Source organism: Tenrec ecaudatus, chromosome 16 (assembly GCF_050624435.1).
Source record: "Tenrec ecaudatus isolate mTenEca1 chromosome 16, mTenEca1.hap1, whole genome shotgun sequence".
In the NCBI taxonomy this organism is placed as follows: Eukaryota; Metazoa; Chordata; class Mammalia; order Afrosoricida; family Tenrecidae; genus Tenrec; species Tenrec ecaudatus.
This window is the reverse complement of record NC_134545.1, coordinates 62,563,564-62,582,328: the sequence shown is the minus strand read 5'-3', so window position 1 is coordinate 62,582,328 and position 18,765 is coordinate 62,563,564. Positions and strand designations below refer to the sequence as shown.

At 44.2% G+C, this 18,765-nt stretch overlaps 1 protein-coding gene across 2 annotated transcripts in view; it reads right to left on the bottom strand.

Moving 5' to 3' along the window:
• Positions 1-221: 221 nt before the first annotated feature.
• Positions 222-18,765, bottom strand: part of ANK3 (ankyrin 3) — a 367,935-nt gene continuing 349,391 nt past the window's right edge. For both annotated transcript variants that reach the window (XM_075534954.1, XM_075534955.1), the window contains 2 exons: positions 15,342-15,434; positions 222-858 (listed from right to left, as the gene is read on the bottom strand). In XM_075534954.1, the coding sequence (XP_075391069.1) occupies positions 15,366-15,434 (69 nt within the window). In that variant the 3' untranslated portion in view covers positions 222-858; positions 15,342-15,365. The remainder of the gene's footprint in view (positions 859-15,341; positions 15,435-18,765) is intronic.

Below are 18,765 nucleotides of genomic sequence, written 5' to 3'. Positions count from 1 at the left end.
CATGCATCAAAATATTAGTATTCTGAAGAAAAATTTTCACAGGACTACAGAATTCCTCGTTTGGGGAATTATTTCAATTTGCAGCAGGTTTTAAAGTTTTGCTTTTTTTTTTTTTAAATCAAGCTAGCGGTTTTGCATATACAAACATTATAATTGCTAATATACAAGAATCAGTGAGGATCCCCCCCCCCTCCCCTGTCCTCCCACCCCCAAATCCCTCCCCTCTTTCTTCTAGGGTGAAGTCCTTTGAGATCCCTATTATGTTAGACGCATTTGCAATATTCTGTTGGTGTTCTAAGAGGCAGTGCCTTATCAACATGAATTCTATTTTTTTTCTGTTAGAATTTATACAGTGTTATTATTTACAGCAAAACTATTGGTGTTTTAAAAAAGAAATAGTGTTTATACCCTGACAGTTTGGGTCCAAGAAAAATAAGGCGAGCTGCTGTGGATTTAGTAATTTTAGTGTTCCTCCGAGGCTTGATCATTCCATCTCTCTCATCCCTTCTGGCGGCAGGAGTTCCTTCCTCTGGTTAATGACACCAAATTACTGGAGATCAACAGTTAACAGCATGGCTTCTTGTATGTACACTGCATTGCTAATTGCACGCGTGCCAATCCTGGGGATGAAAGTGAGTTTTCATGCTCTGTAAATTGGCTCATGCTAAATTAAAATGGTGGGTGTTTGTTTTCTTCTTCTTCTTTTTTTGTTTTTTGTTTTTGTCTTTGCATTAAAAAGAAAAAAAATCATGCCGTAAATGTGTGAAAACAGCAAACACACACACCCTTCTCCATGAACTTCTTCCGGTGACAGCTCTCCCAAGAGTTTCTCAATACTGGCAGTAAAAACCCACGATCCTGTGGAAAGAGAGACAGTAGGTAGGCAGTTTAGCCATTTCTTTCTTTTAATTATGAGACCTTACGTAAGCATTCTTCTGTTTCCTCATGGGGTGGTGTGACCTGAGGCTTTTAACCCACGCCAGCTGGTGACTGGACCAGTGACCCGGGGATCTCCACAGAGCATGGCTCATGGCCTTTGTGCGTCAAGGGCTCAAAGCAGAAAGAGCTCTTCCGTGTGTGTGCCTAGGAAGCAAGCCACCGGAGCACAGTGGGAAGTCATCCCCCAGCCTTTGGACTTCAGCCTTCTTATCTATACATGAGATGGCTGGGAGACAACCTTTGGGAAATTTCTGACAACATCAAACTATCTGGCCTTTGGTTCTCCTGGGCACAAAAGGGTGGACACAGGGTCTTTACAGGGTTTAGAGAACACAGCTCGGTCCTTCTTGTATGTGTCATATTAATATAACCCCCCTCCCCCGAGCCAATGAACATTTCACAAACACTGCTATTGTTCCACATCTAAGAAAAAGTGTTTCCACGTGGCAATGAACGATGGCCCACTGCTGCCCAGCAGTCCTGGCTTTTCCGGCCCACCATCAGTCATGCGCAAATGAAGTTCACTTTATTGGAGCTCTTTTATGAAGCCCTCCACGGGGAAACCTTCCCTTCCCAGAGCACCAGCCTGGCCTCCAGGGTAAAACAAACAAGCATTCCTTGCAGCCAGGTGCTTGGGATGGGTCACCGTGAGTCAGAACTGACTGGACAGCAGGGAGGTTTTTGTGTTGTTTTTTTGGGGGGGTCGGGTGGGGAGTTTAGTTCTTGGGATGAATTTCTTTTCCTCCCAAACAAAGTTGTGTACACACACACACACACACACACACGTGTCTATATTACTTTTCATTAAAAGGCTGGGACATGCCTGGATTGGTTGACAAAACCCCAGAGAAAAACATCAATAAGGCAAGGACAGTTTTAGGAACAAGGTTATTGGACTTACATCTAAGTACTGACTGGTTTTTCGGGAATAAGAAACGTTAGAATTCTGCATCTACTAGGACCCAGGCGCGTTCCCAGGGACTTTGCCAGTGTTTACCACAGACAAGACTTTCCTCCCCAGAGGGGCCACCCATCAGCCCAGGAGTCACATCACCACAATGTTGCACCTCCTCTGGCAGCCTCACGCCGGTTCTCACTCCCCTTGTTAAACTGGACGTGCTACTGACTGCCAGGCTCCAGGTCACAGGCTCATGGAGCCCAGAGTTAAAGTATCAATTCCTGCTGGGCTGATTTCAACACTGTCACCTCCCCAACCCCCGCCAGGGTTCTGCAGAAGTCCCAGAAAAGGAAAGTGACTCATGGGGCAGGTCATGTCCCAGAGGGGGGCAAACCAGATCAGGGTTTTCTCACCTCTCTTTCACCATTTAATCCTCATCTTCCAGGCACCAGTCTCCTTAGGTAGCCCCATGATAATCCTACCAGAGTACCAAGGGACAGTGTGCCTTTTTAAAAACAACAACAAAAAAAACCCCAAAAAAACTTTTATTGGGGCCTTTTACATCTCCCTTCACAATACAGCCATTCTGAAACTCCCTCTTTTAAAGCTTTATGGATAGGTAATTTATGTCCCACAAAATTCACCTATTGTAAATATGTAGGCTAATAACTTCTAATGAATCTCTATAGATGGACACTCCTCACTACAATTCAACTGATCTTTCATAATTTCGCTTTATCCTAAAATCCAATCCAACTTTCTAGGTTAATTTTTGGTAAGAGGGAAGTAATTCCTCTTATCACCTCAATGCAGGTAAATATTATCTTTCTAAAAATAGGAACACATTTCTAAAATTCTTTAACATGTTATTACGTTTGTTTATATTTGGGGGAATATGATTTGGACGATAGTTTAAAAAGAAAGGAAAGAGTTCCCCCTTTATTATCCAAATAAATCTTTGCTTCTCGGTCATGCAATATTAGGGTACGTTGGCCCCAATCACACTGGGTGCAGGCAGACCACATGGTGAGTAAAAAGCTTTGATACCACGTAGTGTGGGGCCCAGCAAGACGGGCGTCTCCATTCAGTAATACGTGTTATGAAACTGCATCTCCTGTGAGGAGAGCGCCATCTGATGGGCAGTGTGGGGTCAAGAGCTCTCAAGATAACCTTTCAGAAAGAGGATTTTGAAACATTTTTCCTTTCTAGGTTTGGATAATAGGTAAGCGATAGAGCATTGTCATTCTGGGATCTGTATGCCTGTGGGTTTTGCATGCCCATCAAGGCAAAACAATCCCACAGTTCAGAAAACCAATTTGGGCAACAATAATACTTTTATAGATTATAGTCTAGTGGTTAAATAAGTACCTCTAATTTAAAAAGAAAAGTTCTGTTAGCCAACGAATTTTGCTGATGTAGCATGAGGCAAAAATGAGAAGAAATGCCTACAGCATCTATTAATAATTAGCACATGGGATGCACCAAGTATGAATCTAAGAATTTTGGAAGTTGTCAAAAACGAGACCGAACACTTAAGGATGGATAGTCTAGGCATTAGTGAGCATCGACAGACTGGTCTTATCTACCCTGAATGAGGCAATCAGATGAGCTACTTCTGAGAAACTGACAAATTGAGGAGGAAAGACATTGCACGGATCATTAAAAAGGATATTCGTTACCTGTCTTGACGCAGACTGAGGAACATTGCTGCTAATGTAAGATGGAAATTGGCCTCACGTAAAGAGTGTTAGAAAGATGTCCACCTGGGTTTTGTTAGTTATGCAGAAGCATTCAACGGAGTGGATCATAACAAATTACAGACAACACTGTGAAGAATGGGAAGTGCAGACGACTTAATTGTGCTACATGGAACTTAGAGACCCAAAGGCAGTCCTTAGAACAGAACAAGGGCCAGCTGCCTACTTAAAATGAGAAAAGATACGACTCAGGGTCGTGTCGTTTCACCGCCCTCACTGAGCAGAATTCTATGCTCTGAGAACTTGGACGAAGTGGAGAATACAGCACCAGGACTGGGTGGGAGGGGGGAACTCACTAAATCAGATGGCACAAACTGGCTTGCGACATAACAAAGAAAAGACTGAAGTTGTCAAGGGTTTCATTTTTCTTGGAACCATAATCAATGCCCATGGAAACAGTCAGGAAATCAAATGACATCGCGCATAGGAAAACGTGGGCTCCCACGGGGCTCCTTTCAGTGTTAAAAAGCCTAGCTATTCCTTTGCAAACTAAGGTACCTATGACCCAAGCCCTGCTATTTTGAATGGCCTCCTATGCATTTCAAAGCCGGACAATGAATAAGTCAGAAAGAAGGGAGGCGCTTGAATCTCCCTGCTGGTGAAGAAGCCTGGAAAGTCCCAGAGGAACAGAACCATTTCTCTGGGAAGAACGCGCAGCCAGAACGCTTCTGGAGACCTCGCTGACTTTGGAGCTGCCATCCGTGAGCCCCGTCTGGAGACATCACACCTTGTGGAGCAGCGGTTCTCAACCTTCCTCCTGCCGCCCCCTTTCATACAGTTCCTCACGCTGTGCCGACCCCCAACCACAACAGGATTTCCATTGCTACCTCATCACTGTCATTTTGCTACTGTGATGAATCGGGTGACCCTTGTGAAAGGGTTGTTCGCCCCCCCCCCCGCCACCCAAAGGGGTCGTGACCCTCAGGTTGAGAACCGCAGTTGTAGAGGGTCCATGAAGACGAAGGGTGACTTCAGACAGACAGACTGAACAGTGGCTAGGACAAGGCAGCACAAGAGTGGTTCTACACAGGGTCACTGAATCAGCCGACTCACAGGCGTGTCACAAACAATATGGTGCCCTCCTTTTCTGACCTTTCTCCTCTTCTCTTCGCTAATGTCTTATTTTACACCTGTGATTTTCTGGTCAGAAATCTTTTGGGGCTGACCAACTGAAGTCCTGTTTGTTTAGCTTGACATCTGAAGACCCTTGCAGTGCTGCCTATTAACCTTTTAAGGTTTAATGACTGCTACTCCGTTTAGAAAATCTGTTTTACATTCTCCGAAGATTCCAACTTTGGGTGTACATTAGAATGATCTGGGGAAACTCTAAAAATTCCAGTGTCCTGGCCACAGTGCCCACCGAGTTACCCAGAATTTCTGGGATGAGTCTCAGGAAACATGTAAGCCAAGACAAAGGTTTCTTAGGAAACATTTTTAAATCACTTTAGATGACTCCACTGTTCAGCTAAGTGGGAGAGCCAGCAATATGTTCTAGAGCAGTACGTCTCACAGTCTCAGTTGCATCTCTGTCACTTGGGGATCTTCATCTGCAGATTCTGATTCAGTAGGTTGGGGGCAACTGTGGAGGTTCTGAGGATCTTAGAGAAGGGTGGCCTGAATGTCAGTCATGAAGGATGCACATTGTTTTCCACTTCCCTTTCTCTGGTCACCACTTTCTATCTCTGCAAGGAGCCCCTGTGTTGGTGTTGAATAAGTATTGGACTTCAAAGGGCAAGGTTATTGGTTCAAACCCACCAGAAGTGTCCTGAAAGAAAGATGAGTCTACATGCCCCTACAAAGATGTAAATGACAGATGCATTGTTGTGAAGGGAAAAAACAATATTTACAGCTGTGAGTTGGAATTGACTTGATGGAAGCAGACTTTTTGTTGTTTGTTTTTTAAGCTACCTACCCTCCCCCTTCCTTATCTTCCTGTCTAAATCCTCTCTACTTTCAAGGATGCTTTAAATTCCATGGCCTCACCAGACCATTCTTTGATCTCCCTAATGAGGTCCAGAGGTCCACAGTTGCCTGTTAACTTGTCATTAAAGACGGTTCTGTCTTGGCTTAAGTAAAGCCTTTTCCTGATATGCCTTCCCCGCAGCCCCACTGAAGAAACAAAGAGCCCGCTTTACTGTTTTCTGTCTCTCCCTTCGCTTCTCTCTGCCCCACTCGCTTTAATTACAAAAGTCTTTGGGGGCTAAGAACATAGTTTTAGAGTTAATTTTAATTATGTATGTCAGAAAACTGCATTGCAGTTAGAAAAGAATTTACAATTCAGGTAGATTTGTTCTTAAAGTGCCGTATATATTCCGTACACAAGCCGATCAGAATATCAGCCGAGGCACCTAATTTTACCACAAAAACTGCATTAGAAATGTGCTGAAAAACTAGGCATATACACAAGCATATACAGTATTCTTTTTTTTTTTAATGAGACTTAAAAAACGTTTGATGCTTTTCTAGTGACTGCGATCCAAGCAAGCAAGAAAGGCAAAGATGTTAGACCACAAGGTGGTGGTGGTGGTGGTGCAGGGGGAATGAGAACGTTACTGGGGAAATATTGTTTCATATTTTGGAAGTAAACAAGAGCACACCACAACATTAACAAGACAACAGCATTTTGTAATTGCTGTTATTAAATGATTGTTATGTGCCTGGAGTTGTTCTGAAATGTGTTATATGTCATTTAATCTTAATAACAATGGATCAAGATAAGGAGATATAGGCACAGAGCTATTAAAAGGAACCAAAAGGATATACAATTGGTGTAGTTAGGGGGAGGCTGAGCGGGGAGAATTGAAAGCCAGGTCATCTGACTCTTGTTCTTAATTAAAGTAGAAGCCAATGCTTGTGGCTAGAGGGTTCTTTTGTATTGTCTTAAGGATATGGAAATAAAACAAGAAAAACAGTACATAGAAAACGTATCTATGCTGAATGACCTGGGAGAAAACCCCCTGGCATTTAAAGGCCCGATTTTGGATTGAAGCATTTTATGAATGAGGCCATAGCTCTGATTCCCAGGAAGCAGAAATGACAGCAGTCTCAAGGCTTCTAAACCAATCTGTCTCTGCTAATTCCTTGGTAAAGAGAAAAGACTATCTGTACCACAGCGAGAGACAAGTGGTGGCGACGCCCTGGCATGCAGACGTGGCACATCTGGTGCGATTTCTCCCCCTGCTCCTGTCTCGGATCCCTGGCTACTGCTGCTTGGTCCACTGGCCTCATATTGGGACTCTTCGAGGGACTGTCTTCTTGCCTCTCTTAATACGAGTAGTAATATAAAATGTACAAAACAAACACCCTCACTGCCATCGGGTCGATTCCAACTCATAGCGACCCTACAGGACACCCGCACCCCCTTTGAGTTTCAGAGACTTTGAATCTTTACAGCTTGGAGTAGCTGGTAGGTTTGAACTTCTAACCTTGTGGGTTAGCAGATCAACGTGTAACCACTACTCCACCAGAGCTTAACTGCCACACTGTGGGTTTGCCAGTCACTGTTTTAAGCAACTTATTTGTATTAACATATTTCATTCCCATAATATGTAATAATTCTTGTGTTCACTAGCCCACTATCCATTTTGAGAGTATATCTCAAAAATCCACTCTGTGTCACAAAACTTTGCATCTGGTCACATGAAACTTGTCAGTTAATCTGCACCTATCTATAAAATTTTTTCTCTCATCCATTGATATTGAACTGTATGGGTTAAAGTACTTTTAGATTAAAATCAAGTAAGTATGAGGGGGTGCCCCCCCAAAAAAAGGAATCCCCCCCACACTCATGCCACTCCCCAAAGCTAACAACTTTATTACTAACCCAAGTACTCTCCATTACACTTAACACAGCTGTCAAATCGGCGATTCCATTCTTGGAAACATTTTTCAAACTCATCTGTGTGGATGGCTGACGGCATCTCCCTCATTTTTTTTCTTCACCTCTTCTATATCTTCAAATCGCCGTCCTTTCAAGCCCCTCTTGATTCATGGAAACAAAAAGAAGTCACACAGAGCCAGGTCAGGTGTGTCTGGCAAGAAAGGCATGCTGTGTTTTGCCCCAAACTGGCACACTGAGATGGCTGTGTGAGCTGGTACATTGTCGTGGTGGCAAACCGTCTGCCACAAATCAGGGCTTTTTTCTTTCTTTCTTTTTTTTTTTATGTCTTTTTTTCTTGCACACTGTTACACAATCTTTTCAGAACCTCTAAATAGGAAGTTTTATTAACCCTATAACGCCTGAATTTTTAATTTCAGGAAAAAATATTTTTGTGTTTTTATCCTTTACTTTCATAGTTATCAATATATAAAACAACCAAATTATATTAAAAAAATAAAATTTTCAACTTTTTAAAAAATGCAACCAAATTGTCACATTCGTCCATGGATTTATAATAAATGTTATAATTAAATGCTATGAAAACGTCAGATCTGAGGGAAAGAACTCAAAATGTACTATCTTTCTCATGTCAGAAAAACCAATGAGCATCTTCTTGATCTTTGATTTCACTTGACAAGTTTTCTGGGGGCGAGGCAACAATCGTGTCTTCCACTGACTTGATTGCTATTTGCTTTCGAGGTTGTGAGAATAGCACCATGTGTCGTCACCAGTAATGACCTTGAGGAATAATTCTGGGTTGCTTCGGAGCTGTTCTTTCAGAGCACGGCATGGTTCTCCTTGACGCTCTTTTTTCTGATCAGTCAAAACCCGAGGCATGAATGTCGCAGCAACACTTCTCATTCCCAAATCTATTACAATTCGCTGAACCAAGCCCCAAGATAATCCAGATTTCTGCCCCATATGTTCAGCGGTCCATCATCGGTCTTCGAGCACAAGTGCACGGATTTTGTTGACATTTTCATCTGTTCGGGAAGTTGAAGGACATCCAGAATGAGGTTTGCCATCAACATGTGCCACTATCCAATGAGAAAACCACTTGTGCACTTGAGGTTTTCCCATAGTGCTGTCCTTGTAAGCTGTGTTCACAACACAATGGTTTCTGTGGCCCTTTCCACCCCCCTGAGCAGGAAACACAATGTCACAGCTGTTCTTTTAAATCAGCCATCACATGAGTGAAATGGCTTTTACGAAAACATTCACTGTGACCAAGAGAACAACCTCTCCAGGGGATGCCACTGGGTGCACTAACTCAGAGTGAGTTGCTCGATGCTCACCTAGCGGGAAAAATGCATATTATGGAAACTCTGCCCAGTGGAGCTTTTTCCCATTTTGGGGGGTTTGGAGGGTTACCCCTTCATATGCTAGAGGGCCCAAACTGGACATGTGGGCAATTTTGGATTGGGGTAAGTGATAAAGAACAACTTTGAATTTAGCAGGAAAAATGAAAGAGGGCCATGGTTGGGCACCTTGGGGAAGGATGAGATTAGAGGCTACCTTTAAGTTCTCCCCCTCTCAGAACATACTGTTCCCGAGCCCCTTCTCTGTTCACTTCAGCTCTCTCCCCTCCCCTGGGAAGTGACATGTCTTCTCGGGTGGTCCATAGTCATCTCTTTAATGAGGGTCCCACGCGTTTTTATGTCCAGCCCAGACTTTTCCTTAGAGGTCCTGGGTTGTGTATCTAAAAATACTCTGAATATCTCATAAGTATTTCCAACCCAAGAAAACCATGTCTGAATGCCTGTTAGCCTTCCAAACCCGGCTCCCCTGTTCCTTTCTCTACTGTCCAGGTGTGTAAGCTCACTGCTTAGGAGGCACCCTTGACTCAATACTCTCCAACTCCAATACTCTCAACTACTGTTGATCTCCCTGAAACCACTGCACAGGCGCTAGTAAAAGCCACTGTCATCGTTTCATGGCACTGCAGAAATAACTTTCCCATTGGTAGCCTTTGTTTTAATGCCCTTTCCATTCTCTAGTCCAGTGGTTCTCAATCTTCCTAAGGCCACAACCCTTTCACACAGTTCCTCATGTTGTGGTGACCCCCAACCATACGATTATGTTCGTTGCTACTTCATAACTGTAAATTTGCAACTGTTGTGAATCATAATGTAAATATCTGATATGCGGGATGTATTAGGCGACCCCTGTGAAGGGGTCCTTTGACCACCAGGTTGAGAACCTGCTCGACTCAGTCAGGATGCTCGTAAACAACAACAAAAGATCAGGCAAGGCCTTGTTTGAGTCCTTCAAAGACTTAAAATTCCCCTTGAAAGAAACGGAAACCCTTTCCTGTGACCTGGGGAATGATGGGCTTCTTCCGGCATGGCAGACTTGATCCACCAGTCACTCTCCAGGCCCTGGCCTTACTGTTTCCTTTCATGTTCTCAAATGAGCCCAAACGTTTTGTACCTAAAGGTCCTTGCACATGCTACAGGCCCTTGGTTCAGGGCCCCTTTATTCTCTTACCCCTCCCTTTCATAGCTTAAATTCCTTACCTCCAGGGAGACCTTCTCCACCCCCCAAGCCTCATAATGCTCCCAGACTAATCTCTCACTGGACCTGGGCTTTGTGTTTTTAGCAATTAAACACATTTGTCTGCTCTCTTTCCCCTTCCAGGCAGAGAGACCCAGATAGGCAGGGACTGTGAGGATTTGCTTCCTACTGTGTTATCTACCTAGCCCTTCTAGTCTAAGCTAGGCAGATGTCAAATGCCTTTTGAAGGAATGAATGAAATGAAATCAATGCTTGGCTTGGGAGAAAGTGCTGCCGCTGGCAAGCATGGCCATTCCGCATTCCCGTCCTCCTCCTGCATCTGGCTCTGCAATCTTAAGCACATTTTCCCAAGGAGCAAAACACACCGAAGGGAGAGCTCAACATTCCAAAGTCGTTGTCAGGACTTTTACTGGGCCATCCCTTGTCCTGAGCACACCAATCAGCTCACTAATGGAAGCCGAAGTAAACAATTGGGGCTAGGGGATACTTTGCAATTGAAATTTCATTTTGTTTTGAAAAAATGTGTTTCCACTCTGAGGACTAAAAAGAAAGTGACTTTATATTGGGTTGTCTTTGTACATGCAGTTGAGTCAAAGTCTGCTTTTAAGTTTCTATTAATCATCAAGGATACTGTAACTATTAAAATAAGAAGTGATAATTCAGAATTTGGGTTCTTGGTGAATTAAAATTGGCTTTTTTTACTGCCCCTAGGCAAGTCACTTAATTTTTTTCTTCATTTAACTTTTATAAATGTTATAAAACTTTTATATATGTAGATATACATTTATAACAATTTATTAAAATATTTCAGTAACATTACTTTATATTTACATATTTAAAGTACATATAAAATATTAAGCTATCTGTAATACATACATTTGCAAAAAATCAAATACACACACCTATAATAATACTATATACATACACACATCATACTATTGTTCATGTGTGTGTATATATGTTATTCTGTTCTATATGTGAATGTATAGTATTATATGTGTATACACACATTATATATATGAATAATAGTACTTAATAGTTTTGCTTGAGGGATTACATGAGATCATGCATCTACAGACTGTACGTAGGGCCTGGTACACATTGCTCATTTGATGAACGTATTACTATCGTGGCCCCTTTGGTGTGGTGGTTATGCACTGGGCTGTTAACTATAAGGTCAGCTGTTCAAAACCATCAGCTGCTCTGAGGGAGAAAGATGAGGCTTTGCACTCCCGTGAAGAGTTACAATCTTGGAACCCCACAGAGGCAGTTCTACCCTCTCCTACCCGGTCACGATCAGTCAGAATGCACTGGACGGCGGGGTTTGAGTTGGTACTGATTTGAGCAGGACAGCTTAGTGCCCCGGGAAGGAGCATGAGGCTGAGCATCACTAATCTGGGCATCGAGTCCCAGCTCTAGCATACACCTCATGAGTAGGTGGTTCACCTGACCTTAGTGTCCTCACCTTTCAAAGATGGCAAACAAAATCGGCCTAACCTGGCTCCAGGCTTGTTTGAAGGATTAAATAAGGCAAGAGAGCAGAAGCACTTTGCGAACTATAAACACTTGAGTATGTTGTTGTTGTCAGGTGCCATGGAGTTGGCCCTAATTCACTGCCTGAGCCTGTGTCCTCCTCACAATTGTTCTTGCGCTTGAGCCCATTGATGCAGCCACTGGGTCAATCCATCTTGTTGAAGTGTTCCTCCTTTCACTGTCCCGAGGGCAGCGGGACCACAAAAACCTACAAGTCTATGCTATGTATATTTACTATGAAAACCTTTATTATTTGAAGCCATTGGCTTTTCCCTCTCATTAAAAATGACTATGACTCAGTATTAAAGAAAAGCAGGTGCAGGGTTCCAATAGCTCAAAATAGAATTGGTGCTAAAATGGGAAGGAAATATTTTGATGTCATTTTCCGAGAGTCAGAGAAACTTCGCAGCATTCCACCTGCTTGGCTTTTATTTTGAAAACAAAACCAACCAACCAACCAAACAGCCAAGGGAGTAGTCTGCAGACTATGGAAATATCTCAATATCTGCAAATTGAATTGTTCAGAAAACATATTCATTGTACTGGAGTCCCAGGCTATATTCATGAACTCATTTCCTAAGTCCCCTGATAGAAGGTAAACTTCTGCACGGTAACATGAGGCTTGCAGTCACATCACCATTCCTTTGGATGCATTATTAATTTTACTTTATGACAAAGTTATTTGTACATTCAAATAAATTGTTCCATCAACTTTTACTCTCGATTGAACAGTGTGAACAAATTCCTTATGAATGGGATTATCATCTTAAAGGCTTCTTGTATATTTAGTAATGAGATAGTTTTTCTATTAGAACACTCTTACCCACTGCTGTGAGTCAATTTTAACTCACAGTCACCGTACAAGACAGAGCAGAACTGCTCCATAGGGTTTGGGGAGCAGACAGCCTTGTCTTGTCTTTCTCCCTCAATCTAGCTGGTGGGCTTGAATTGTCAGCCTTGTAGTTAACAAACAGTCCAATGCTTAATCCCTGAGCTACCATAGCTCATTCCACTGTCATGGCATCCATTCCAACATACAGCAACCTTCTAAGGCAGAATATGACCAGTTCTTGGAAAAGGCCATCATGTCTATAAAGTAGCGGGCAGCAAAAAAATACTTGTGGCCATTTATTCAGAGATTTTATTAAAACTTTTTTTTTATTATTATTCAGAGATTTTAGGTATCCGGCTCAGCTAGTGTAGAAGATGTTTTGGTTCTTTGCCATCAAAGTCTGGGTCTAGGACTGGGCATGCTACTGAACTTCCTGTGGCATACCAAATTCTTCTCTAGTTTCACTCCATTTCTCACTGAAAATCGTTTACCTAGACTAATGTAAGACAGCAAAACCATGCTCCTTGTCTTTTTAATCAGCTAGCTGTGCAAGTTTTTCACTAGATTATTCAAGAGGACATTCATGAGAGGTGGGGTCATGTTAGATGTTGCTGGGCTGGTGGCATAGGGTTGACGTGTGGGGCTGAAACCACCAGAGCACTCCGCGGACAGTAGAGTTACTTTCTCGGGACCTCACAGGGGCAGTTCTACCCTGTCCTCAGGGGTTGCTGTGAGTCAGCATCCACTGGTTGGCAGTGAATTTTTTCAGAGAGACTTGACTTTAATGTTCTCATTGTTCATCCTTCTTATTTAATAATAAGTGTGTCACTATCTCTTGATTCAGTCTACCTTCTCATCCTCCGCAACAATCTCTTAGAAATGGTTTCTGCTCAGCTATTCTTTTAAAAGACTTTTCATTGTGAATTGGATGAAGGCTTATCGAGAAATCGGTTTTCCACTCAATTCCTACGCATTCCATTTCATTGCAGACTCTATGATGTAGTATCCTATACCCTACATCCCCTCTTTGTTTTCTGATTCCATTCCGCCTCTGTCCCACCCATTCCGACTTTGTCCTTGGCTCCAGGCTGCCCTTAGTGTCTCAAATGGTTGATTATGCGAAGGTGGCTGTGCCTCAATAGCATGAATGCTTTTGCAATTGATTTGTCTATGGTGACGCTGAAAATTGAGCCGTGAGGATGCGTTCCCGATGGAGAGGGTGGTTAAGGACCATAGTCAGAGGGATTCCGCCAGTCTTTACCTGACCAGGAAGTCTAGCCTTTTTTATGATTTTGAATTTTGTTCTACCTTTTTCTCCAACTTTGCTGACCAAGTTCATTCTCTACCCGGCATTTATAAAGTGAGTGATGCAGAGCCTAAATTGTATCACTTCCCTGGCCTACGGACCTTCAAGATTTCCCAGTGCAGAGACCGCATTCCTTAGAGAGAGGACCGTGAGGTCTGATGTTCTGGCCCTCCCACCTCCCAGGCACAGTAGCAGACTTGCCAGCCTGTCACATTAGTCTCTTCTCAGAGCGCTTTCTTTCCGGTTTCTTCCCATTTTGTAACCATTGCACAAGGCTGCTAACTACTTAGGCCTGGAAAGCTGTCTCAAACACCATCACATTCCACCTTTCTGGGAGCAGACAGACTCGTCCTCCCACGCACTGGCTGGTGGGCTTGAACCACCGACTTTGTAGTTGGCAGCCTCACACCTTACCCAGAGCACCCGCAAGAGTGAATAGCAAAAATGTTATTTTTCTAGAACACTCTGCAATTCTTCGTAGTATTCTCAATGCCACTAAAAATGCTGGGTTGTGAGTTGGTCACCATCAAATTTCCAAAACATGCTGAGTGAAAGCAAGCCCCATGCTAGAATTATTTACTGGAGAATTCATCTGGGCCTCATCTGTAAAATTAGAACCAAAGAAACGAAATGGTTTCTTTCCTTCAGGATTCCAGATACCAGCGTTATGTGTCAAAGTGAAAGCTCACATCTGGTTTTAATTTGGGTCGGCCCAGTCAGCCAGGGAATCATTGGTGAACAATTATTTCCTATAGAAAGGACCCTGCTCTTTTTATTGCAGACACTTGCAGTACTTTTCCAAACTCTGCTTTCTCAGTCCAAATGGCCTCATTTCAATTGTGGAGCGACACATGGGGCATGGCAAAATCTAGAACACAACACTAAAGAGAAAAGCTCCGATCTCCAAAGGCAATAGTTTACGCAAAGCTTATGAACCTTTAATAAGGAAAAAACAGCATCACGAATCTCTCATTGAATTTGCTTTGGCTTATGGAAGATATATAAAATAGCATACTTAAATTTCTTTAACTGAAACTTGGCAACCACTACACTGCAATGGAAATCATCTTCTCAGTTGCGTTTCTGCTGCAACGTGGAAGGCTGCATCAGGAGCACGGGGCGCCCAGGCAGAACTGTCTGTGGCCAAAGAGGCTTCCTGTCAGATTGCACAAGGCTACTGCATTTCCCAATGTTCCTTGCTCTTAGAAGAGCGGAGATTTAAACAGCTCTATGCATGGGTGCTTCCACACATGTCATTAACATTCTGGATGCATTTGTGAGGGGAGTTTATGGACTTAACTAGAGGCCAAATTTTCAGTGCCTGTATGTACACATCCCCAAATTTTCAGTGCCTGTATGTACACATCAACTTGCTATTATTGAGTTGATGCCGACTCGTAGTGACCCTAGTAGGCCAGGGGATACCCATCCCTGTGGGCTTTCGAGACTCTTTATGGGAGCAGAAAGTCTCGCCTTTCTCCCTCGGAGGAGCTGGTGATTTTGAACTGCTGACCTAGGGGTTACCAGCCCAACACATACGTTAACATACAAGGAACTCTAGCAAGTTGCTATTGCATTTTCAAAGCTGGAGTTCAGTGAAGGCAAGATCTGAACTGCGCATTTGGTGGCACCTTAGACGTTTCCCTGGGATCTAATCTATGTGCTATGCACACACTTATCACCTTGACGGATGGGTCAGTTCCATGTTAGGAGTGGCTCTTCTTTTCCACGTGCCGGATCTCTTTCTTCGTCTTCACCTTATAACCTTCTCCCTGCTTTAAAAAAAAATGCGTGCATTAAAATTTTGGGGGGAAAGTTTTAGGCAAAAAGCAGTTCCCATCCTGGTCCCTTGAGGCTGGATTAGGAGAAGTAGAAGGCAGTTTATAATGTCCCTCCACACGCATAGCTGTACACCATCTACTGGTCTCAGCCACGCAGCGTCGCATCCAGGCAAGCCAGGGAGCACTGTTGCAGTGAATATGGTGTCACTGTCCTTCACAAACAGAGCAGGTTAGTAAGAAGAGGAGCGGCTTGTGCATTTGCCACAACTAACTAGAAGAAGCCATCCCTGCAGCTCTCAAGGCACCCAAGACCCCTTGCACGCCAGCCCCCAGGTATGTTATGAATGACACCCTTTGAGCCAGGAGGCCCTTTTAAGCAGTTTGTTACCCTAAGCCAAATGTCTCAGTGAAGCACTATTTAAGAATTCAATACCACGGAAACACAGTTGATCTGCAGGACTTTTTAGAGTTTTCAACGCTCACCCCCCCCCCCCCCAGATGAGACCAGGAATCCATTTCCCAGCTCATCGGCCTGCTGCTCACAGGCTGTCAGAGGCAGTCGTACAAATCACCTGCTACCCTACTGGACTAGACAGCCCTGTAATGGCCCACTTCTCTGCCTTAGTCCTGTGAGCTTGTTTTCTGTGCACTGCTGATGTTGCTCGGGTTGAGAGTAGCAAAGGAGAACAAATGAATCATACCTGCAGGTGTGAATTCATTTCCTAAGGGACACTACTCAGGGAAGGGTCTGGTTCCCGCCGCAGCATGGTTAAAAACCCAGAGAGATTCAGATGGGTGAAATCAGATTCCCACCCCCACGGAGTCTGTGGACTGAATTCCTAACAGTGAAGTCCATGCATTGCTCTACCTTGCAGAGCCCTGGAGGGTAGCGGGGGTCAAGGTCACGTGTGGGGTGATGGCTTTCCGCTCCCATCAAGCGTTACAGCCTTGGAAACCCACAGGGCTGCTCTGTCCTATAGAGTCCCTCGTGAGGATACAACACTCCACAGCAGTGAGCTGGCTTGCTTTAACATTGTGTAGTTTCTGTGCCCTAGTGCTGGGTGCAGGCACCCAGGCAGTTGAACACACCGCATTTGGAGGGGTGGTGCCACCAAAGGGGTTGGCGGTGGAGGAAAGGTTTTCTTTTTCCTCCCCACAACTGTGAATGACCGCATCTCTGCGAGGACTGCAGACAGTTTCCAAACTCGCATTCAAAACTGCCAAGGAGAGAAGTCTTTTTCTTTGCCCTTCATCAAATGCACACACAGCAAATGTCGAAGCAGCACACACATCAGGCTGTCCCACTGCCAAGGCCAGCCACTCAGCAGCATTTCCTACACTTCCCACAGCCTCCTGTCCGCCACTGCCTCCTGGGCACGCCCTCTCCATTACCACGTGGTCGCGTTCTCTCTCTTGTGGGACAAGCCGTCTTATTACTTTCCGAGTGATCTGCAGGGAGCAACAGTGAAAAGTGGAGGTTTGTCTTTTTGACAGTTTCAAAAGGCGACACTACAGTCAACAGTGAGCAGGGGTTTTGTTTGTTTGTTTGAATGCAGAGAGCCTAAGTCCCAGGAGAAGCATGAAATCGCAACGGCTATTACTTTTCGGGTGATGAGGGTGCCGTCTTCGTCGGTCAACTGTTCTTCTGTGACGGATTCCTCAGGAATGCCTTTTGCTTCCTCCCCCTAAAGGACGTGGCATAGAGGTTAGCAATGGGCGAGACAGACCGATCTCCACACCACTCCACACACCACACACATGCTTGGGGGACTTTACAAAGATAAGCCAACGGGACTTGTTATTCCGATGCAAGGGAACCAGACAGACTCCACTGGCGGTTACTTAGCAGCCGGCAATATTAAAGCAGTCAACTTCGAGAATGCACAAGATGGTCAGCAACAAGTCCTAAGAAGGAAGCCGTTGAAAACGTAGAACAGAATACAGCTCTCCCCTGACACACAGATCTCCACGTGTCATCCGTGTAGAGACGGAGGCGAGCCGAGCTTAGTGCTGTAGGCTGGCGTCTCACTTCGAGCACAAAGTCTTTCATTAGTCTCACAGCGCTTCCGAGGAAGACGGGTTGGGGTTTGCCCAAGGTGAACAAAGACAGTAGTTGGGGCATTATTTTTTACTTCCTATTTTTACAATTATTTTTGCTTCCTTTACAATTTTACTGTGAGGGCAAGAAGAAAAGTGTAGGGTATAAAGGAAATCTCTCCCCTTCCCCCAAGCCTGTGTAGCTCTAAATAAATGAGAATGATTATGTCTGATGAAGTATATAGTTTCAGAATACGATCATCAGGTGAAGGGGGTCTATGGGATGACGGATTATCTACTCTCCATTGCTCTAGACAAAAGTGCAAAGATGCTATCTTTTAGTTAAGGGCTCTTATTGGTGACACAAGTTCCTTTAAACGCCCTTTACTATGCTTGAAAACAGGATAAATTACTGACGCTCCAGGTGTTGGTTGCTGCTGTTCGGTGCGATGGGGTTGGTTCTAACTCACGGCGCCCCGAGACTGCCTGGGTGTCCTCCCCCTCCGCCTGTGCCGCACCCATTGTTGCAGCCACTGTCTGTCCACCTCCTGCAGGGCCTGCCCCTTTCTTCCTGCCCCTCTACCAAATGTGGGTGTGTAAGATGAGGCCTTGCCATCCTTGCCTCTAAGGCCTCTGGCTGTCCTTCCACGACCAATCAGTTTGTCCTTGCAGGCAGTCCGTGGTACTTCCAATACTCTGCTCCAGAAGCACAATTCAAATGCATCAACGTTTCCTTGGCCTTCTTTATTCGGTGTCCAACTTTCACATGCATGTGAGGCAAGTGACGAGACCATGGCTTGGGTCAGGTGCACCTCAGTCCTCAGAGTAACATTCCTGCTCTTCAGTCCTCTAAAAGGAGTCTTCTGCAGCAGGTTTACCTCATGCCTCTCGTCTTGTGCTCTCGTGATGTGCTCTCGTGATGTGCTCTCGTGATGTGCTCTCGTGATGTGCTCTCGTGATGTGATCTCGTGATGTGATCTCGTGATGTGATCTCGTGATGTGATCTCGTCTTGTGCTCTTGTGATGCTGCTTCTGTGAGCATTGATTGTGGATTCATGCAAGACAAAAATCTTTGACAAATTCAACCTTTTTTCCATTTGCCCTGCTGTTACCTATTGGTCCGGTTAAGAGGTGTATGCATGTTCTCGTTGGGCTCATAATATCTGTTTATCGTCAATTTGATGGACTTAGATGGTTCCTTATTACCTCTCAACTAGTTCTATGATTATATAATGAGAAATCATCCAGTATTCCAAAATAGGACTGTATATTCAATGTTTTACCTTCC